General features: G+C 35.9%; 1 protein-coding gene across 1 annotated transcript in view; it reads right to left on the bottom strand.

Moving 5' to 3' along the window:
- Positions 1 to 2,410: 2,410 nt before the first annotated feature.
- LOC129274787 (formimidoyltransferase-cyclodeaminase-like) overlaps positions 2,411 to 24,073 on the bottom strand; it is a 56,653-nt gene continuing 34,990 nt past the window's right edge. The window contains exons 14-16 of the mRNA XM_064108992.1: positions 20,377 to 20,472; positions 7,736 to 7,791; positions 2,411 to 3,854 (exon numbers count right to left, since the gene is read on the bottom strand). Coding sequence (XP_063965062.1) covers positions 7,756 to 7,791; positions 20,377 to 20,472 — 132 coding nt within the window. The 3' untranslated portion in view covers positions 2,411 to 3,854; positions 7,736 to 7,755. The remainder of the gene's footprint in view (positions 3,855 to 7,735; positions 7,792 to 20,376; positions 20,473 to 24,073) is intronic.

Below are 24,073 nucleotides of genomic sequence, written 5' to 3'. Positions count from 1 at the left end.
TCCGAAGGTTCGGATATTCCGAAGGTTCGTTATTCCGAAGGTTCGTATTTCCGAAGGTTCGTAATTCCGAAGGTTCGTTAGTCCGAAAACGAAATGAGGTTCGTAATTCCGAAGGTTCGTTAGTCCGAAAAAGAAGTGAGGTTCGTAATTCCGAAGGTTCGTTAATCCGAAAACGAAATGATTAACGAACCTTATTTCGTTTTCGGACTAACGAACCTTCGGAACAACGAACCTTATTTCGTTTTCGGATAAACGAACCTTCGGAACAACGTACCTTATTTCGTTTTCAGATTAACGAGCCTTCGGAACATCGAACCTTATTTCGTTTTCGCATTATCGAACCTTCGGAATAACGCCACAAATGTTCGGATTAACGAACCCTTTTACGTTTTCGGATTAACGAACATCGAGGTATAGGCAATTTACGTGTTTCTGAATTACGAACCTTCGGAATAAAGAACCTTCGGAATTACGAAGTGTAACCCAATTATACATACACATTGTCTACTTTTTATCCAACACAGTCTAAATCATCCATAGTTGTATTCATTTCATTATCAATTTCATGAAGTATGTAAACACATGAAAAAAATAACCACTTGGTCTTACACACACTGTCTCTACTTTCCTTTTGGTACCATCCCACGACCCACATGGTCTAAGTTTTGTTAGATTTAATAAAAGGAATTTAACAGTTGTACTCATTTCATTACACACATCAATGTCATGCAGTGCTGGCAAAATAAAAAAGAAATGACCATAGCCTACTTTGGTCTCATCCCACGTGAACTAATCCTACGTCATCTACTACCAGTTCACCTTTCATCTAATTGTCATTTAGCTTTATTACCGTTTGGTTATATCCATTTCATCTAAGACACCGTTCTCACTACGTTCCTAAAACTACTTTCTTTACTGGAAACAAGTTTAGTGGAAACTAGTTTAATGCGTAGTGAGAACAGCTGAAGCGGTCTTGGAAGTGATCTTTCAAACCAGTTTGGAAAACCACCTCGCTATGTAGTTTTCAAGATCGCTTCACCTCAGTAAACTGGTTTTAGCGCGAGGACACAACCGTTCTTCGTGAAGCGATCTTCGCACATGTTGAACGCGCTACTCCACACGACAGGAGTAGAATGCCTACGCTGCGGTTTCGAATTTCGCGCGAAATGTGTCGCCCAACTGAGAGTATTTCCATAGAAACAAGATCGCTTAATGTGAAGTGATTTTGAAAACCACTTTCTTGTGATCAAGTGGGAACACTAGCAATGCGATCTTCCAAACTGGTTTCCTGAACTGGTTTCCAGTAAACTAGTTTTAGAAAGCATGAGAACGATGTCTAATATCCACTTGGTCTAATACCATTTAGACCCAAATTCTTAAAGGTGGGCTAACTTAGGCTGGGCTAAAATTTTCCCATGGACTAACTTAGCCTACCTTCAAGAAATGCAAAATTTAGCCTCCGTGGGCCAATGACGTCAAATGACACGTTTTAGCCCAAGGGCTAAGTTAGCCCACCTTCAAGAATTTGGGCCTTAGTGTACAGTATATGATGAGATGAAAAGTGTATGAACCAAGTTATTCAATGGCAAAGTACAAGAAAAACACACACAAAGTATTACAGGTAGACTAGGTGATGATTGGGCTAAATAGTAATTAGACCAAACTGATACTAGACCTAGTGATTTTTGTCATAATGGTATAGGACAATTTGAGATTTAGACCATATGCTAGTGCACCAAGTAAATACATGTAGATGTACATGTACATAAAGCAAGGATTTTTTAATTAAAGAACTAGCTGTATTCAGGATATATTGCAAAAACATACAAAATATTTCAGCACTATATTATATTACTGCAGAAAGTGAAAGACATTTTTGTACACTAAGTACAACACTAAGGCACAATGACTAGGCAGGATGGAGTGGATTAAAGTCTTTGAATAAAAAATATCTTTCACTGAATTTATTTGATATATACTACACTCAATAAACTATGAAAAATCATGTATTTTCAGTTAACTAATTATCAATAATTTTCTTGCTCAATATGAATTTTCAGAGAATGAGCGATATCTCATAGCAGCCATAGCTAATTAATCTACTTAGCCTACTGTTAAAAAAATCAACTAGACACTATTAAATAAAAGAAGTCATTATTATCATCTTCCACGTACTCATACAGCTTTTTCACATAAAACAATTATTGTCACAGGTCCATTATTTTGGAATGATCTACTAACCGACTTTAAAGATTGCAATTCTATATATACTTTTAAACGTAAATTGAAAACTTATATTCTAAACAAATATCTAAATGACAATTCCTCGGCTCCCTAGTGTTCCTCTTAACTATTGTCAGTCCACCTCCCTCTGTTTTTTTTCTGTTTTTTTTTCTTCTTTCTCTTGTTTATAGGAAATATTTTTTTTCTCTCTCTTTCTTTTCTTGTAACATATTGATATTAAAACAAGATGACAATTACTTATAATTTTATTAATAGGAAACTATAAATCACAAGCTCTGCTTTTTAATAGTTTGCCCTACATATCATCATCTTATTAATATATCTGTCTCCAATCTGAACGTTCAATTGTATAACATTTGTCTTATTATGAATATTGTATTATCTTATTATTAATGATTTACTGTCTTTTGATGGACGTTACATTGTATTTGATATTTTTTGAGATATGAAAATAAACCAAAACCAAACTGAAACCAAGAAATTTGTTGGCAGCTGACTCAGAATACTTGAAAGGACCAATTTCATTGACTTAGATATTATTAGCAAAATATAATACAATTAGAAAATTAGAAATATTCAACATGTCATATTGCATCTCTGCGCATTTCTCTCTTAATACTCACTTATTTCAGCAGATGTGTATTAATTTAGCTTAATTGGATGAGCCTGCGCCTATGAATGTTTTTGTCAGAAATATGGCACAATATAAATCCTGTGGATTATCATCACATATTTTTTTTTAATTGATAAATAATCTTGCTGGGTCTTACAAGCTATGGTTACACTGGGCGAGAAGAAAGAGACAATGCAGCTTCTTGATGACATACATGTAGCATATTACATGAGAAGAACACATCTAGGGGGTGCATTTCAAGGTGTTTCATAGCGCTCTTATCAAAACTCACTGCATATCAGTGGGATGTGTAATTCACATTAAACCTAGTGAGAAAGATCAGCCTCTTGACCGTATATTGAATAGTTTGGAGATGGACCTAGGACTACTGGACCTTGGGAGCATTTCATGAATGGTTTGATGTTTCATCTAACAGTTACAGTCAAATCACTTGTGCTTCTTACCATATCAAATCAAGGAAAGCTGTAAGATCTGATTTTTTCAGTTGACAAATGTTGATGAAATGCTGTCATGAAAGAATATAAACTTTCCAAACCTACAATTCAAGGTGGAGCTATATGAGAAACAGCTGACAAAATAAGTCTTGTATAAGTCAAGAAAGCTACATCAGTTTACAAAATTACATTTTGTAAAATTCAAACTCAATTCCACACTTCAAAAAATAGCTTTTGCAAGGCAGATGATGATTATTACGAGCTACATGTGACCTTCATCAGTCCATTTAATAAATCTTTAATACTACATCAGAAAACTGCAAGCTGAAATTCCCCAGAATGGGTATGAGGGTAAATTCATCACGATGACATTGGTCTAAACCTATGAAAAGGGCACATCAATAACTCATCATAACACTGGTTCAATCCTGTCACAGTTGAGCATCATCATTAATTCACTCTGTGCGATCTGCTATGATTTCCAAAACATCACTGGTGCCATCTTGTGCCACCTTCAGGAAAGTCTCAATGTCTTCTTTAGCCTGGAAGATATAAATGAATGGATTATTTTCAATACTTGATTTCAATACGATTTTTCATTTTTGATAAAAAAATGGCCTAATAATTTAGAAAGTAATATATCTTGCAATAATTATCTAAAAAACTATCAAATGAAGAGCTTGATTCCAAAAGGAGCTAAATCCACTTTTGATCAAAATTGATTATATATGTATCTTTATAGACGTGGGAATCAAATGCAATATATCGCATTTGAAACAAAAATATTTGGAGAGGTTGGTAAAAATTGATTGCAAATTTGAGTTTTGTTCCAAAAGGAGCTAAATTTAAAACAGTTTTGTTCCAAAAGGAGCTAGATCCATCAAACGGTCATTTAAAATTTGTTATTTTTCCTATTTTACATAAAGTTATGCATTCACTCTTTTAGGTAAATGTTGTGGATACAAGTTTTATATGGTTACAGCCCGATAGACCGCGGGTCCGATAGACCGCGGGTCCGATAGTCCGCGGGTCCGATAGTCCGCGGTGTGTGTAAAACTATGATCAGGATATACTTTATCTTGCCATGTCGACTAATACCCCTTTCATAGTGCCCTCTTCATTTTTCACTGGCGAACTTCGCCGGCGAACCTCTCCGCCTCGCATTCCTCACTTCCCCGGCGAAGAAAAAAATGTACCCTTTCGCACTGACATTTCTTCCCCGGCGAAAGTCAACGGGCGATTGCAGAACAAACGAAAGAAAATTGTAAACATTACTTCTTACCTATTACAAAAAGGTATCAAAAAAATTAATTACAACATATTTTGGAAGTATTACGATAAAAACAAACAATATCACCTTGTTTTTATATCATAACGCATTTTAATACATGTAAAAAGTGCTTTTTAATAAATATTGTTAGTAAAAAAAAAAAAAATGTTCGAGGGTATCTACTTGGCCATAGCATTCAGCTGAGCTTGCAACTATCGCGCGCGGAATCTCGGTGCAGGGGACTTTGAGAGAGAAAAAAATTGACCTCTGACGTCATTAAAGAGGAGAAGTTCTCCGGTTTGCTTTCATACTGGCCTTTTCACCGGCGAACTTCACCGGTGAAACAGTTTCGCCGGCGAAGTTCTCCACCTCTAGAGGTGGAGAAGTTCACCGGCGAACTTCACCGGTGAAGTTCTCCTGTGTACCTTTCATACTGGACACTTTCCCCTTCGCTGGCGAACTTCGCCGGTGAAGTTCGCCGGTGAAAGGCGCAATATGAAAGGGGTATAAATAAGCTTATTATGTCCGCATGGCGAGATACGTTATCCTGCCAAGTCCACATATAAAAAGTTATAAGTCAACATGGTGAGATATTTTATCTTGCCAAGTCGACTTGTAACAAGTTATATGTCAACATGGCAATATATCGGGATTCTCGCCGGGACTTGTACACTTCATATCTCGCCATGTCGACATATCGACTTGACAAGATAGAATATATCGCCATGTCGAAATAATAAGCTTATTAATTATACATGGCAAGATAAAGTTTCACGCCATATCGTCACGTCGATGGCATTTTAAAGGCTCCGTACTAAGGGTAATTATCCGGGGTAATTGTCTGGAGGGTAAATTTCCGGGGGTAACAGTCCCCGGCGGTAAAAATATGGGGATCATATTTTCCTCAAAGTAGTTGTCAGGGGATGATTGCCTTAATTGGGTTATTGTTATAGAACCCAGGCGCGGATCCAGGATTTCGTGAGAAGGGGGGCCCAAATTTGACCTGATTCTTGGCGCCCATGTGTACTTTTCGAAAAATGGCGCCCACTCCCTCCCAGCCAGGCTAACTTAAGTGCCTTGAATGGATTTTGAATTATCTTATAATCACATTAAATAGGGCAATTAAAGACCACTCTTTTAATGTGTGCTTGAAAAAAAATCCATGAATATATAATGAAATATCAATGGGATCGCGAAGCGCGAGCGATTTTTGGGGTTTCAATTTGGTTTAACTTCTCACCAGAGAAGGCCCTACTAGAATATTGTGTGAACGGGAGCTGTAGTCTCTTTACTAGTTGTTTTAGAATATAGCCTTCAATAATATTAATGATAACTTCTTGGGAATAATGCAATCTCGAAGCAATCGACTCATTCTCCTCATTAGTGGCGCATTTATTCAGCATGGGTGCACGGGGGGGGGGGGGGGTGGGGGGGGGCCTTGTTGAACTTTTGTAGAGGGCACCAAGATAAAAAAATCAATGAAATGGGGGGGGGGTAGAAGTTAAAGAATATCTGAGATTTTATTTTAAAAACACATTGAGGTATTTCACAAGGCCTAAATAAATAATGAGAACGCGAAGCGCGCGATCTGATTTATTATTTTATTTTTCATGTATTTTATCCTGAAAGCCTAATTCCGGGGGCGGACCCAGCTTCCGCAAATAAGGAGGGGGGCGAATTTTTTCACCCATATTTTCCCCGGTCGGCCGCTCAATGTTGATTTTTATTTTTTTTATCTTTGAAGGGGTTGTTCCAGTGGCGTAATGAGCCAACAATTTTGAGGGGGCTCGATATGGCGTATCGCATAAAATCAATAAGAAGTGTCCAGTGAGCGAAGCGAGCAAGCAAATATGCTGACATTTTTATTACAAAAAAAAAGGTTGTGATAGATTTTGACATAATATTTGGAAAATAATATCATATTTCATCCTAATCCCTTTCCTTTTCTCTCTTTTTTTTCTTGGTCGTGATTCTTTTTTTTTTTTGGGGGGGGGGGGGTGGCAAAACGCCCATGTCCTAACAGTCATTTCCTAGCTTTACTTTATAATCAACATGAATGTGTAATTATCTCATAAGCCCTATGCAGGCTAAAAAAAAATGAAATTTCATGTATTTTGTCCTGAAAATTGAAAATTCTGGGCAATGTTTGTGAACCTGAACAGAACGCGTTATGTAACTAGATAATTACCATGAGCGCGAAGCGCGATCAGAAGTGTTAAATATGCATTCTGGCCTAGTCGAAAAGGGACCTGTTAAGGACGTTTTGCAGTTAGCCATTAAGACGTTACATATTTCAACGATTAAATAATGTGAACGCGAAGCGCGAGCAGAACATTTTTGATATTCCATCCTAAAAAGGTGAGATTTCAAACCCCCCAACGGGACACTCGAGTCATGTTTTGTCAATCATGAAAAAGGATGGGTAATTTTTGGTATCTTCATAATGCGAGCGCAAAGCGCGAGCAGAAAATTTTTGATATTCTGATCTGAAACTGGATAATTTTAATACGTTTTGAATAAGATCAAGCTGTGTATCTCAAAAAACATGCGTGCGCGTGTTTTAGAGTTGGACAGAATCTGCATTCTGAATACATTTCATTTTTCATCATAAAAATCAATAATGCGACGAGTTGAAAATAATATTTGAAATTCCAATATGAAATGAGTCAATTTAAGCACTATTTACAGCACTGTGTATATAGGGAAACTGTGACGTCGATGTGGATAGTACTAAATAAATGATGCGAGCGAGAAGCGTGAGCTGATATTTTATTATTATTTTAACCTAGGATCGAGACATTTTAGGCCTAAGGATATTTTGTCATCATATAAGAATGATGACTATCTTCTATTTCTTTTTCTAAAAACGTGTCGATATTTATTTATGAAAAAGGGACAATTTAGTTATTATGGATTCATAAAATTTTATTTCATATTTATTAATCTAATAAGCCTAATGAGTGTGTGAAATTTGTTGACGGTGAATGTGGCCTGAAAACTGGAAATTTTAAGTATTTTTGTAATCATGAATAGGATTCATTGGTTGATATATTTTTAGCAAATAACGCGGGCGCAAATCGCGATCCGAAATTTTAAATGGGGGGAATTTAAGTAGTTTGTTATAGGATTAATATATAGGTGTACATAACTCACCAAAATGCGAGAGCACAGGGTTAGCATAGGCCTTCATTTTTTTTAGAATCGAGACACTGAAAAGGAATATTTAGATAATCTTATATGAAATACAAAAAGACAATAGGTAGGCCTACTTAGCAAATAATGCGAGCGCACAAAATGTTGCAAATGTTGATTCACACCATAAAACTGACATTTTCCAGAGCACTTAAAAAAATAAATTGGTAAATAAAAAAAAAATGAAAGATCGATGTCCGAGCTGAATTATGTTTTGTATATTGACTTAAAAACTTGATATTTTGAACTATATATCAGCTTATATTGACCGAGATGTGTATCTTATCGAACAGGCAATGCGAGCGTGATGCGCGAGCGAAATTTTAATATAGTGACATTAAATATTTCAAAAATTATTTTCCAAGTCTTCTCCTGACCTTATTTTATTCACTCGTCTTCCTCCTTTTATGTTTCGTCTTCTTTTTTTCTCCTATCTTTCCCCTTCTTTTTTTTTTCTGTCTTTCCCCGTTTTTCCCCATTTATTTGCTCCGTCAATAGGGGGAGGGGCCCTCGGGCCCCTTGGATCCGCCTATGTTAGTAGTTGTTATGATGAACACGATGCATATCTATTAAGAAATGAATGCGAGCGCGAAGCGCTAGCTGAAAACTTTTATAATGATGAAATGAAAAATACATTTTCAGTTGTCAGGTTAGAATATCAAATATTTTCAGCTTGTGCTTCTCGTTCGCATAAAAAACCTGTCAGGTCGGGATGCGTATATAACTAAACAATTTATTGATGCCAGCGCGAAGCGCGAGCTCAATTTTTTTATATACTGACTTAAGAAGGACTAAGGTATAATTCCTATTCTAATTGCTTGTGCTTTTTCTCTTCTTTTTTCTGTTTCTTACCCCTTTTTTGCGCCAACATGGGGGGGGGGGGCAAAATCTTTGCCCCTTGGATCGGCCTATGTATGTTGACTTGAAAAACACTAACACTTACATGTGGGATTGATGCAGAGGATGCATACCTCATTGATGAAATATTGCGAGCGCGTAGCACGAGCTGAATTTGATAATAACCCTTTTTTGTGACCCTGAACAGGATATCTATCTCGCTAAACAGACTTAAAACTCGAAAACATTGTTTTTGTCTATTATCGTAAAAAAGAGGTATTTTAATTCAGCCGCATTAATTTAAGCTTTTTGGGCAGGACATATATTTCACTATATAAACAGGCAATACGCGAGCAGAAAATTTTTGATATTCTGATCTGAAACTGGATAATTTTAATACGTTTTGAATAAGATCAAGCTGCGTATCTCAAAAAACATGCGTGCGCGTGTTTTAGAGTTGGACAGAATCTGCATTCTGAATACATTTCATTTTTCATCATAAAAATCAATAATGCGACGAGTTGAAAATAATATTTGAAATTCCAATATGAAATGAGTCAATTTAAGCACTATTTACAGCACTGTGTATATAGGGAAACTGTGACGTCGATGTGGATAGTACTAAATAAATGATGCGAGCGAGAAGCGTGAGCTGATATTTTATTATTATTTTAACCTAGGATCGAGACATTTTAGGCCTAAGGATATTTTGTCATCATATAAGAATGATGACTATCTTCTATTTCTTTTTCTAAAAACGTGTCGATATTTATTTATGAAAAAGGGACAATTTAGTTATTATGGATTCATAAAATTTTATTTCATATTTATTAATCTAATAAGCCTAATGAGTGTGTGAAATTTGTTGACGGTGAATGTGGCCTGAAAACTGGAAATTTTAAGTATTTTTGTAATCATGAATAGGATTCATTGGTTGATATATTTTTAGCAAATAACGCGGGCGCAAATCGCGATCCGAAATTTTAAATGGGGGGAATTTAAGTAGTTTGTTATAGGATTAATATATAGGTGTACATAACTCACCAAAATGCGAGAGCACAGGGTTAGCATAGGCCTTCATTTTTTTTAGAATCGAGACACTGAAAAGGAATATTTAGATAATCTTATATGAAATACAAAAAGACAATAGGTAGGCCTACTTAGCAAATAATGCGAGCGCACAAAATGTTGCAAATGTTGATTCACACCATAAAACTGACATTTTCCAGAGCACTTAAAAAAATAAATTGGTAAATAAAAAAAAATGAAAGATCGATGTCCGAGCTGAATTATGTTTTGTATATTGACTTAAAAACTTGATATTTTGAACTATATATCAGCTTATATTGACCGAGATGTGTATCTTATCGAACAGGCAATGCGAGCGTGATGCGCGAGCGAAATTTTAATATAGTGACATTAAATATTTCAAAAATTATTTTCCAAGTCTTCTCCTGACCTTATTTTATTCACTCGTCTTCCTCCTTTTATGTTTCGTCTTCTTTTTTTCTCCTATCTTTCCCCTTCTTTTTTTTTTCTGTCTTTCCCCGTTTTTCCCCATTTATTTGCTCCGTCAATAGGGGGAAGGGCCCTCGGGCCCCTTGGATCCGCCTATGTTAGTAGTTGTTATGATGAACACGATGCATATCTATTAAGAAATGAATGCGAGCGCGAAGCGCTAGCTGAAAACTTTTATAATGATGAAATGAAAAATACATTTTCAGTTGTCAGGTTAGAATATCAAATATTTTCAGCTTGTGCTTCTCGTTCGCATAAAAAACCTGTCAGGTCGGGATGCGTATATAACTAAACAATTTATTGATGCCAGCGCGAAGCGCGAGCTCAATTTTTTTATATACTGACTTAAGAAGGACTAAGGTATAATTCCTATTCTAATTGCTTGTGCTTTTTCTCTTCTTTTTTCTGTTTCTTACCCCTTTTTTGCGCCAACATGGGGGGGGGGGCAAAATCTTTGCCCCTTGGATCGGCCTATGTATGTTGACTTGAAAAACACTAACACTTACATGTGGGATTGATGCAGAGGATGCATACCTCATTGATGAAATATTGCGAGCGCGTAGCACGAGCTGAATTTGATAATAACCCTTTTTTGTGACCCTGAACAGGATATCTATCTCGCTAAACAGACTTAAAACTCGAAAACATTGTTTTTGTCTATTATCGTAAAAAAGAGGTATTTTAATTCAGCCGCATTAATTTAAGCTTTTTGGGCAGGACATATATTTCACTATATAAACAGGCAATACGCGAGCAGAAAATTTTTGATATTCTGATCTGAAACTGGATAATTTTAATACGTTTTGAATAAGATCAAGCTGCGTATCTCAAAAAACATGCGTGCGCGTGTTTTAGAGTTGGACAGAATCTGCATTCTGAATACATTTCATTTTTCATCATAAAAATCAATAATGCGACGAGTTGAAAATAATATTTGAAATTCCGATATGAAATGAGTCAATTTAAGCACTATTTACAGCACTGTGTATATAGGGAAACTGTGACGTCGATGTGGATAGTACTAAATAAATGATGCGAGCGAGAAGCGTGAGCTGATATTTTATTATTATTTTAACCTAGGATCGAGACATTTTAGGCCTAAGGATATTTTGTCATCATATAAGAATGATGACTATCTTCTATTTCTTTTTCTAAAAACGTGTCGATATTTATTTATGAAAAAGGGACAATTTAGTTATTATGGATTCATAAAATTTTATTTCATATTTATTAATCTAATAAGCCTAATGAGTGTGTGAAATTTGTTGACGGTGAATGTGGCCTGAAAACTGGAAATTTTAAGTATTTTTGTAATCATGAATAGGATTCATTGGTTGATATATTTTTAGCAAATAACGCGGGCGCAAATCGCGATCCGAAATTTTAAATGGGGGGAATTTAAGTAGTTTGTTATAGTATTAATATATAGGTGTACATAACTCACCAAAATGCGAGAGCACAGGGTTAGCATAGGCCTTCATTTTTTTTAGAATCGAGACACTGAAAAGGAATATTTAGATAATCTTATATGAAATACAAAAAGACAATAGGTAGGCCTACTTAGCAAATAATGCGAGCGCACAAAATGTTGCAAATGTTGATTCACACCATAAAACTGACATTTTCCAGAGCACTTAAAAAAATAAATTGGTAAAAAAAAAAAAAATGAAAGATCGATGTCCGAGCTGAATTATGTTTTGTATATTGACTTAAAAACTTGATATTTTGAACTATATATCAGCTTATATTGACCGAGATGTGTATCTTATCGAACAGGCAATGCGAGCGTGATGCGCGAGCGAAATTTTAATATAGTGACATTAAATATTTCAAAAATTATTTTCCAAGTCTTCTCCTGACCTTATTTTATTCACTCGTCTTCCTCCTTTTATGTTTCGTCTTCTTTTTTTCTCCTATCTTTCCCCTTCTTTTTTTTTTCTGTCTTTCCCCGTTTTTCCCCATTTATTTGCTCCGTCAATAGGGGGAAGGGCCCTCGGGCCCCTTGGATCCGCCTATGTTAGTAGTTGTTATGATGAACACGATGCATATCTATTAAGAAATGAATGCGAGCGCGAAGCGCTAGCTGAAAACTTTTATAATGATGAAATGAAAAATACATTTTCAGTTGTCAGGTTAGAATATCAAATATTTTCAGCTTGTGCTTCTCGTTCGCATAAAAAACCTGTCAGGTCGGGATGCGTATATAACTAAACAATTTATTGATGCCAGCGCGAAGCGCGAGCTCAATTTTTTTATATACTGACTTAAGAAGGACTAAGGTATAATTCCTATTCTAATTGCTTGTGCTTTTTCTCTTCTTTTTTCTGTTTCTTACCCCTTTTTTGCGCCAACATGGGGGGGGGGCAAAATCTTTGCCCCTTGGATCGGCCTATGTATGTTGACTTGAAATACACTAACACTTACATGTGGGATTGATGCAGAGGATGCATACCTCATTGATGAAATATTGCGAGCGCGTAGCACGAGCTGAATTTGATAATAACCCTTTTTTGTGACCCTGAACAGGATATCTATCTCGCTAAACAGACTTAAAACTCGAAAACATTGTTTTTGTCTATTATCGTAAAAAAGAGGTATTTTAATTCAGCCGCATTAATTTAAGCTTTTTGGGCAGGACATATATTTCACTATATAAACAGGCAATACGAGCAATGTTGCGCCCCCGGTCTAAAATGAATTAGCATGAAGCCCCCTAAGTTCAAGGTCAATTTGGCGCCCTCGGTTGAACATAAACTTGGCGCCCCCATGTGAAATATAACTTTGCCCTTCCCCCCCCCCCCCCCCCTCTGAAACTACCTATTCCAAAGATTTCACTCCCCTTTAACATTGGAAGAGCTTTTTATACATTCTCTTGAAGGAGTTTATTGAAGGTAGATTTTGAAGAAAATGTGGTAAATTATTCCAGATTTTTGATCCTGAAAATAAAAAAGACCTCTTAAAACATTCCAAATTCGGTTTGGGTGGTATAACATTGAGTGTATCACAATTTCTAGTTCTTACGTCATGCCTATCAACTACCAACTCAATATTATTACATAATCTGATAAGAGCCATTCCATGTATACACCTAAACATAATATTGGCTAAAAAATAATCACGTCTTTGCTCAATAGTAGGCCATTTGAGTTCCTTCATGAGATCTTCACCACGGCTGTTAACGTAATCAAAATTACCTGTAACGTAGCGTGCTGCTCTTTTTTGTAATCGTGTTAAGTGATCTAGTTCCTTTTTACCAATATAATTTCCCCAAACAGAAATGGCATAATCTAAAGTTGGCAAAACATTTGTCATATAAAAATTGTCTCAGTTTACCGAGTGAAAATATCTTGTAGGCTAATGTTTTGGATATTTGATTAACGTGCGAACCCCAATTCAAATTTTCATCAATTTTAACACCGAGGTATCTAATGGATTTCACCTGTTCCACCAAATTATTATCAATAAAAATATTAATCTTATCGCATGAATAAGACCTATTTCTCAACAGCATTACCTTTGTCTTACTGACGTTTTTACTTGAGTGGTTTTTATCATACCATTTTTTAACATTGTCGATATTCTTTTGCATTTTTAAAGTAACTTCATTGACATCGGAACCATAATCATAAATTACCACGTCATCAGCAAAAATATTACATTCACCACTGTTGAGACAAGTAGAAATATCATTAATTATTAAGAGAAAAAGAGCCAGGCCAAGCCCACTCCCTTGCGGAATTCCGATATCTACATCTTTATATGATTACATTTCACCATGGCAACAGACCATTTGCTTTCTGTTACTTAAATAACATTCAAACCATTTCAATGAAGTACGAGTAATGCTGTATTTTTCTAATTTGAATAGTAATAGCTTGTGATCGATTGAATCGAAGCATTTAGAAATGTCAAGGAAGCATGCCCCGACAACTTCACGTTCATTGAATGCCCCATACCAATCGTCAATAACACTATGCAAGAAGGTTACAGTTGAGTGGTTAGGAATGAAAGCAAACTGATCAATATTGATAAGATCAAACTTTTGTAAATAAACGAGAAGTTGTTTTTGAACAGTTTTTTCAATTAATTTGGAAATATGACAAACGACTGAAATTGGTCTATAGTTTGACTTATCTGATTTTGATCCTTTACCCTTATATATAGGTGTTGTTCTTGACTTTTTCCAGTCGTCCGGGATTATATCTGACAATAAACTTAAATTGAAAATTTGACTTAGTGAATTATAAATAAGAGGTGCAGCTAAACGTAGAAGTTTAGAATCAAAATTCATAACATCTAGGTTACTTGTGGATGACAGACTCAGGAGCAGTTTTAACACTTCATCAGGTTTAGCATGCTCAAAATCAAATTCATATATACACTGTGGTTGGTTCCAGTTAATATCCTTTTCTTTGTAATTAAAATTTTTGCCTACATTAATAAAATAATCATTCATTGTTTTACAGTCTAATTCAGCTGGAACATAATTTTTGTTTTTTGTATTTCCAGTCATCAAAGTAAGTTCATTCCATAATTTCTTTGGATCATGTTTATATTTAGTGGAAATCTCGGAAAAGTATTGACGTTTAGATTTTCTTATTAATTTAGTAATTTGATTTCTTACAATACGATATTCTTTAACATGATGAAGATTATCTACCGCTTTGGATTTACAATATTTTCTTTTCAAGAAATCACGCCGGTACATAAGATCAATAATTTCACCAGTTATCCACGGAGAGTAACGTTCTTTAACTCTGATAACTTTAAGGGGAGCATGTTTATGACATATATCAAGGAAAATATTTTTCCAACTCTTCCATACGGTATTTATGTCATCGTTGCACGAAAATTATCATTGCATATTGAACTTTTGGATAAATCATCAAGAAATAACTTTTGGTCAATTTTTTTATAATTCCTGAAACGCACTGTTTTATGGCAAGTAGACTAATTTCTAAAATTAAGACATGTATAAGTCAAGTAGTGGTCGCTGAGAAAAATCGGTGCAACATTTGTTATTAAATGATCATTAGGATTAGTTGAAAAAATATGGTCAATACATTTGGATGTTGTCAGAGTTACCCTTGTGGGTTTATTTACCAGTTGAGTTAGAAGAAAAAGGTTCTCCATGTCATCAATATTTTTTTCCCACTACATTTGGTATCAAAATAATCAATATTAATATCACCAAGTATACACAATTTCTTATTGTCAATTGATGCCAATTCTAAGACATTGAATATATGATCAAAGAATTCGGACTGAGAATTTGGAGGTCTATATAAGCAGCTTATAATCAAACTTTCGTGTTTTAATTTTAATTCTATCCATAATGCTTCTAAGGAATCATGCTCTAAATCATGCCGTCGACAGAAAGATAAAGTACTACGAATATACATACATACTCCACCTCCACGTTTACTACTTCTATCTAATCTTAATAAACTGTAATTATCGATATTAATCATACCATCTTTTATTGCATTGCTCAACCACGTTTCGGATATACATAAGATATCAAGTTCTAGTTTTTTTAATAGAAAGCTAATTTCATCAAGTTTACCAAAAATACTTCGAACATTCATATGGGCAATTTTAAGACTATTATATTTCCGAAGAATATCAGCATGAATTTCATAAGCACAGTTATTTGATTGATAACTATCAGTTGAAAAACTATCATCATGACGTGAAACAGAGTTAATTTCAGTTGTTGGAGACGTATAATTACATTGGTTAATTGAAGAGTCATGCGGAGCAAGATATGGGTTACAGTGAAAAGAGTTGAATTCGGCTCTCTCATCTTGGCCGAAGACCTAATATTCTAACAAACAGGACTTTGCTTTATGTCCTAACCTAAGGCAACGGCGACATTGGAGCCGAAAACTATAACGGCATCGAGAACTGTTATGATTGTATTCACCACAGTTATAACAACCTGAGTAATCCTTCAGATTGATCAGGATCAGCAAAGGAACGGGTCTGTGGACCAGAAGACATGTATGCCTGTTGACGTTGAAATATAGCATCATCATTTCTAAGATCGTTTCTATGGTCATCCTTGAAGTGGTTACGCTGATCGTCTTGGTGCGACTGTCGCGATGTAACTGAAGGCGTGTAAGCATTATGGTAAGACCTGACATTGCTTCTGTTAGAGATGCTTTGAAGTCCTTGTTCATTTCTTGTCGAAGTATAAAATGACGGGTTAGTGGATGTATTTGACCGTATAAGACGGAAACGCTCATTTCTTAGTTGATCATTAGCTGGTTTCGTCGTTAACTCGAGTGGAAATCCGTTCCATCAAAAGGAGTTGTTTGGGTGCCATGGCTACGTACGTCATTACTCAGTGGAACATCAGATGTTTTGTTGCTGACTCAAGCTTCTCATTGACAGGTAGGTGTGTATCACTATATTCACTATCAGTATCAAAAGGTGTTTGGGTACCATGACTACGAAGATCAGACGATTCTTTGCTCGTGGTTAGAATTCCAATCTGATTCCGAAGATCATCAATGTCATGCGTCCGGGTCAACATCTCCCTCTTTCATTTCCCATCTCCTTTTCTTTTTCTTTCTCTTATCCTCATTCCCCTTTCTTTCTCTCTTTCTTTCCCCCTCTTCCTCTCCCCCTTTTCTTCTACTCTTCTTTTCCTTCCTCCTCTCTCTTTTTCTTCTCTTTATTTTCCCCTTTTCTTCTCTTTTTCTTGTATTCCTTTCCCCCTTTTCTTCTCTTTTTCGCCATCTTTTCTTTTCCCCTTTTCTTCTCCTTTTTCCCGTCTTTTCCTCTCTCTTTTCTTCTCTTCCTCCCCCCCTTACTCTCTCTTTTTTTCTTCTCTTTTCCTCTATTCCCCCCTCTCTCTCTTTTCTTATCTTTCTTCCCATCTTCCTCTCTTTTTTTTATATATCATTCTCTTCCTTCCTCTTTTTTTCTTCTTTTTTTCCCCTTTTCCTTTCTCCTTTCTTTTCTTCTCTTCCTTTTCCCTCTCTTTTTTTCTCTTCTTTCCCCTTTTCTTCTCCCTTTTTCTTTGTCTTTCCTTTCCCCCTTTTTCTTCTTTTTTTTGTCTTCTCTTCCTTTCTCCCTCTTACTCTCTTTTCCCTCTTCCTCTTTTTTTCTCTTTCCCCCTTTTTCTTTCCTTTCCCCCTTTTTCTCTTTTAATCTTTTTTTTCTTCTCTCCCTCTCTCTTTTTCTTCTCTTCTTTTCCCCTCTTCCCCTCTCTCTCTCTTTTTCTTATCTTTCTTCCCATCTTCCTCTCTATTTAAATATTCTTCTCTTCCTTCCTCTTTTTTTCTTCTTCGTTTTCCTCCTTTTCCTTTCTCCTTTCTTTTCTTCTCTTCCTTTTCCCTCCTCTCTTTTTTCTCTTCTTTCCCCCTTTCTTCTCCCTTTTTCTTTGTCTTTCCTTGCCCCTTTTTCTTCTTCTCTTCCTTTCTCCCTCTTACTCTCTTTTCGATTCTCTTCTTTTCCCATATTCCTCTCTCTCGTTTTATTCTCTCTCTCTCGTTTTATTCTCTCCCTTTTCCCCTCTTCCCCCCTCTTTTTTTTGAGCTGGGGTGGGGGGGGGGGTGCATGAGGCAGTTCCTCCTCGGCCCCCCATGGATCCGCACCTGATAGAACCCCATGGTCTCGTATCATTTGACCTTTGGACCTCTCGATGACATTTGATATATCTGATCATAATTTTACACACACTGCGGACTATCGGACCCGCGGTCTATCGGACCTGCGGACTAACAGACCCGCGGTCTATCGGACCCGCGGACTATCGGACCCGCGGTCTATCGGACCCGCGGTCTATCGGACCCGCGGACTATCGGACCCGCGGTCTATCGGACCCGCGGTCTATCGGGATGTCCCCTTTTATATCATCAGTGAAAATTTTGCTGAAAATAACAGAATTTTACAATTTTTATGAATATTTTTGGATTTAGCTCCTTTTGGAATTAGATATTGAAAAGTTGCCGTCCTTTAAGCTAGCCATATTTATGTGTTTCGTGTTCAATTTCCAAATTCAAACATGTTCAAATTGGCAAAAAATTACATTTTACTAAGGTTTTGTTCCAAAAGGAGCTAAATCCATGAAAAATTAAATTTTAAAAATTCTTTAAAATCAATACTAAATGCTAGATTGATAAAAATCATGATTTAATTAATATAAGATGATAGTACTATCATATATATCAAAATAAATCAGCAGTGGTTAACCCTATCTTAACTGGGCTATGTCGGATCAGTATATACGGGGGGGGGGTCAATTTGACCCCCCCCCCTCAGATCTCGGCCGCTGATTGTGCAATCGCCGCGAAAATTTGCAAGCGCATAGAGCCGAATTTAAACTACAAGAGTGTATAGTAAAAAAAAAAATCATAATATTTTTTATTGATTAATTATGCAAATAAGCATATGAAATTTGCCATAAATTTGTTTTTTTGTGTATGTATTTGCCTTTAACCCAATTTATATAGCTAGTAGAATGCTAATTTTTGGTGGGAGTATCAATTATTACATTTCTAACAAATATCTACAAAAAATAGCAAAAATATAATTAATTTCTTATGTATTTTATTGTTTTTTGAATTCTTTTGTATGTCTTTGTTTTTTCAAACCTTTGTTTTTTATTGTTTTTCCCGATGAACTTTGTCGAGGACCCTTTTGCGATCATAAATAGCATAAAATAAATCAATTTAAACCAACAAAACTAAAAATAATCATACATTTATGATTTTTGGTTGAAAAACACAATTTGCATTGACTTTTACACGGAATCACGTTTTTGAGCAATTTCTGGTCTGACATGCACTTACAAAACGTTGCTTAATTTTGGAACCGCGTACCCAAGCGTCGCAAATTTGGTCTCAAAAGATGCGCAAGACTTTAAAGTAAAGTCAGTGAGCGGCGCAGTAAAAAAAATGAGTGCGACGGCGGAGTGACAAAATTTGTTGAGGGGGGTCAAATTGACCCCCCCCCCCCCAGTTTAATAAGGGAAAGTGGTGAATAAAAAAAAAACTTGATTTACAGAAAAATACCAAAAGTGGATTTAGCTCCTTTTGGAACAAAACTCATCAAATACACATTACAAAACAATGTTAAATTATAATAATTTCATAAGACAGAGAGAGATAGAGAGTTAAAAGAATGGATAGAAGAAGGAAAGAGTAAGATGAATAGAAAGACAAACAAAGCCCGAGACATAGAGAAAAATATGAGGAGAAAAAAAGAAAGACAGAAAGAAAGAAAGAAAAGAGAAAAGAAGGGAAGAAAGAGAAGAAAGAAAAGAAAGAAAGAAAGATAGAAAGACAGAAAGAAAGAAAGAAAGAAAGAAAGAAAAGAGAAAATAGAGAAGAAAGTAAGCAAAGACAGAAAGCGAGGAAGAGAGAAAGCATGGGGGTGGAGTGATATAAAATGAAATCCCAAGCCAAAACATGAAATGAATAAATGTTTTTTTTCATGTGATGAATCAACAAAACTGATCAATTCCCAATATATCAGTATACAAATAGTGAATAGGCATGAGTGCGATGGTGCGAGATTTCGCATGAGGTGAAAGAAAGATGCTCTATTCAACGAGGCGTTAGCCGAGTTGAATAGAGCGTCTCTTTCTTTCACCGAATGCAAATCTCGCACCATTGCATGAATAAGAATATTCGCTATTTCGCTATCAGATTTTAGCGAAAATATGAAAAAAAACAGTGTTTTACCCTGCAGTAATCTATGAAAAGGGGTGAAAAGGGAGCAAAAAAATTGAAAGCGAAAAGCAAAATCCCACAAGCGCACATGACCTCGGGCAGCATTGCGCATTTAGCCAGCAAGCTATTCACCTCCTAAAGCCGTGCAACGGTACATTTTGGATGGTACGTCTTTTGTGCAACGGTACGAATGTTTCACATTCAGCCTCCCATTTGCTCGTATACAACAAGCTAAGTAGGCGTTGTACAATATGTCACATAACAAATAATTCACTAGTTGAGTAAAAGTGAGAAGATTGATAAACATATGCCAGAACATGGAGGCAGAAGTGTCAAGAGAATACCTACAATATCTTATCTGAAGCTCTTGTATATATAACTGCACATATTTTAAAACCCATTTGCAATGCATTTGCATCTGAGACATGATATACATGTAGTTTAGGAATGAATATCAAAAAAACAGTGACAACATTTGATGAATGATGTTTGAAATGGAAAAATATTTATCCAATAATGGAACTCTGAGGAAAGGAAAAAAAAGAAGAATTAAAGAAGACCTACCTTATCCCTGTACTCCTGATCTGCTATGTTAGGCAGATTTATCATCACATTATAATAAGCTCCCCAAACAGCTAGCTCCATGGCCTTAGAACCAACCTGTATAATAATGAAAATATTATCAATTTTAAGCTCATTATTATGTACACCAGCAAGTGCTGCTGTGCAACATCTACTTTTCATTTGATTGCAGTTTGTCTGAGTTTCTCAACATGTTTAACTTCAGATCAACTTATTTTTTGTTAGAATCATCTGTAAATAAAGAATATGTGAAGATGCAAAATGCTATACGTGTCAGGTACGTGCCTTGATTACTGTGTATATCAACGTTATTGGGTATATACTTGTTTCATCCATTCGTTATTAATGTTGATGTTTTATGAAAAAAATATACATAGACAATTGAACTATATATGTATCAATTTTGATTAGATATTATATTAAGGGTGTTGACAAAATAGAATTAATTTGATTTCTTCGTATCTGCATTTGTTTTGGATTAGGGGCTACACATTAACATAAACTTAAAGTGTAACCCTTTAGTTATTTTTAAAGTCTTATTTGAATATCTTTTTGGTGTTTTGATGTAAATGTGAAATAAAAAATATACATGCAGTTGACTAATGCTATTGAAAGAAAAGTACTCATTGTATCTGTTTTTCAAGAGATTGTGGTATACAGAAAGTAAGGATAAACTAGCAGACCTGGTGGGTGTTTCATTAAGCTGTTCGTAAAGTTACGCACAACTTTACGCACGACTGGAACATGTTCTTAGGTCCTAAATCAATTAAATAGGGATGTCACAGAGAACAAGAAAGGATCACCAGTCGTGCGTAAAGTCATTTGTATCTTACGAACAGCTTTATGAAACACCCACCTGTCGGTGTGACAGGGATTATAAGGAGTTATCAAACTACAATTGTATTGTGGCGCAGTTCCGTGTATGAATGGAAAACAAGAGCAATTCAAAAATTATACAATGTACAACAGGTAACCAGTGAAGAGCTATGAGTATAGGGGTTATGTGATTTCTCTTAGGGGACATGGTGACTATACTGGCAACATTATGTTGTAGTTTTCTTAAAAGGCAATCTAACAGAGACTGTGAAACGTTATATACATTAGTAGAGCTTCTTCTTAACGTGGAAGGAAGTGTTTCGTGTGAGCTCGTAAGAATTTTGGGGGGATTTTTGGCCCTTCTGGTCCTATTTGTTGTTATGAATAGTATTTAGTGTTTTTTAAGGCAAAGCATTATTTTGGTCCACCATTGTTGAGCTCTCATTTTCTGTAAAATTGTGTAATATTCAAGTGTTCTTTTTCTTGTTGTGAGTGAAGTGGCCATGGCGGCTGAGGCTGGGTGGGAGGCCCAGGACCTTCCTGGGACTTCAGTTCAACAACCCTCGGGTGTTCTACCTACCTGAGTCAGTCGCCGGAAAGAATGGTATCTCTTTTGTTTCGTCTCCAACTGTTTCAATTCATGAATATGTAAAGGAATTTGCTAACGCATGTGTACCAGCTGACTGTTCTGTCTCGGCATCTCGCATAAGCCAAAAGAGAATTGCAATTTATTTAAAGGGATTGTTTAACTTTGTGAGCAGCTGATTTAAAAAATTCTCAAACTGAGTTGAAACGTGCGTATGAGTGCCTGTATTTGTCCTCAAAAACCCTGAAACAGACCACAATATAGGATGAAAAACTCTAATTTAGAGACAAGTAGCAATTTATTAGCCTGATTTTGAGAACCGTCTAGTAGACGGGTTCAGCTTATGACCAGTTTTCTCCAATTCAAAAAGTCCGTTGGCTATTTTGACTGCCTTGTGTTGTGTGTATCTTCTATACACACACTATTAACTGCACTGTACATTCAGTGAATACCTTGTACACACTGTATGTAGGTCATGCTGTGTTCATCTAGAATTAATGTGTTGTGGTGCACAGATTCCCTGTATACACATAGTCATTGAAACCAACTCCCAATAATTTTCAAACTTTGGTTTACATCTCCAAGGTTTTAAAATTGATCCTGTAAATATAATACTTTGAAACTTTTGGGATGGTATTTTTACACTATAGGCCTAATGTTTAGCCCATTTTCAGGAACCAAAAGGAGAATTTTTTAAATCAGAACAAAGTGAAATGATCACTTTAAATTCTCGCACGGCAGTGCTGGATGCCATACACAAAGGCTTTACTTTTCAGAACTCGTTTATTGAGTTGTCACCGCTTTATGATAACATAATTTTAATAAGGGACATTATTCATTATGCAAATCCTGCCGATGTCCCTCTCGCCATGGTGAATCATGATCAAAAGAAAGCGTTTGATAATATATCTCGTGAATATCTTTGGATAAAATGGCAATGGGGTTCGGAAACTCTTTCATTTCGAGTGTTAAGTTGTTGTATTGTCATGCAGAAATCTTTGTTAAATTATGTGGTTCATTAACCGCACCGTTCTGTTTCCAAAAAGGGATTCGGCAAGGATGCCCTCTTTTGGGCATGCTATACTCATTAGCAATTGAACCCTTTCTCAATTTACTTAGACAAGGTTTGGCACAGTGTAACTTTAAAATACCCGATGTCAATTTGAATGTATCTGTATCAGCCTACGCAGACGATGTAACCATATTTTTATCTTCTGAAAATCGTTTTAACATTATTCAGAATGTTTATAATACATACAGTAATTCGTCTAATGCTTGTTAAGTGAAACGGCCTTTGGGCTGGTTCGTGGTGTAGGCAAAATGATAAACCACTTGTTTGTCAATGGAGTACTGAAGGATTAACTTTTCTTGGAGTTCACTTAGGTAACACCAATACTTATTACCAGCAAAACTGGGTGATTTGTAAGGATAGACTGAATAAAACACTTTCGGCGGACCCCTCTATCTAATTTAATTATTTGTCATTTAAAGGCAAGATTCTCATAGCTAACCAACTAGCTGCCACAAAAGTTTTTCATTTTTTGGAGACACTATCGGTCCCCAATCACACACACAATGAACTCCAAGATATGTTGGTCAATTTTGTTTGGTCTAATAAACAGCATCTCATTAAGAAACAAATATTGTCTTGTGAACCCAACAATGGTGGACTTGGTTTAGTTACTCTTCAAGCACAAGTCTACACTCGGTTTTTGTTTTTACTACGCTTTCTTAATTTTTGCTCTCACCCAGCTAACCTATTGTGTTCTCTCAATCTTAAAAAAATATAGGGGTCTAAACTTTGATTGCCAACTGTGTTTTAATGATTTAGACCCAAAATTTCTCACTAATCTCCAATGTTTTTGCTCAGAATTATTAGTTGCTTGGAGGGCCTCGGTAGCTCACATTGACACTACTTCCCTCTCTGTTAATCATGTCTTAAACATGCCGCTCAATTATTTTGCTCTAATTCCCCCATTGCTAGAAGGCAGCACGGTCTTCCCTGCACGGCTCTTTGTGTTTCGAATCACGCTCATTAAGCCCATCATTGACCACATCAATAGCAAGTGGTACACAGTTGACAGTCTTCATCTCCATCCATCCTACCATGCAAGTCGTCAACACCTATCTCCACATTTCATTGGATAAGAACTTTGCACCCTAAAAATTACCTATCTGCCATCTTCCCCACTATATTTACTTTAGCTGGACTCAAAGCCCCACTTCGTCCACATTGCAGCTCACCCACCCCCTTAGTGATTAAACTGGTGAGAGGAG

The sequence above is a fragment of the Lytechinus pictus genome, chromosome 13, assembly GCF_037042905.1.
Source record: "Lytechinus pictus isolate F3 Inbred chromosome 13, Lp3.0, whole genome shotgun sequence".
Taxonomy (NCBI): Eukaryota; Metazoa; Echinodermata; class Echinoidea; order Temnopleuroida; family Toxopneustidae; genus Lytechinus; species Lytechinus pictus.
This window is presented reverse-complemented; position numbering and strand designations above follow the sequence as displayed.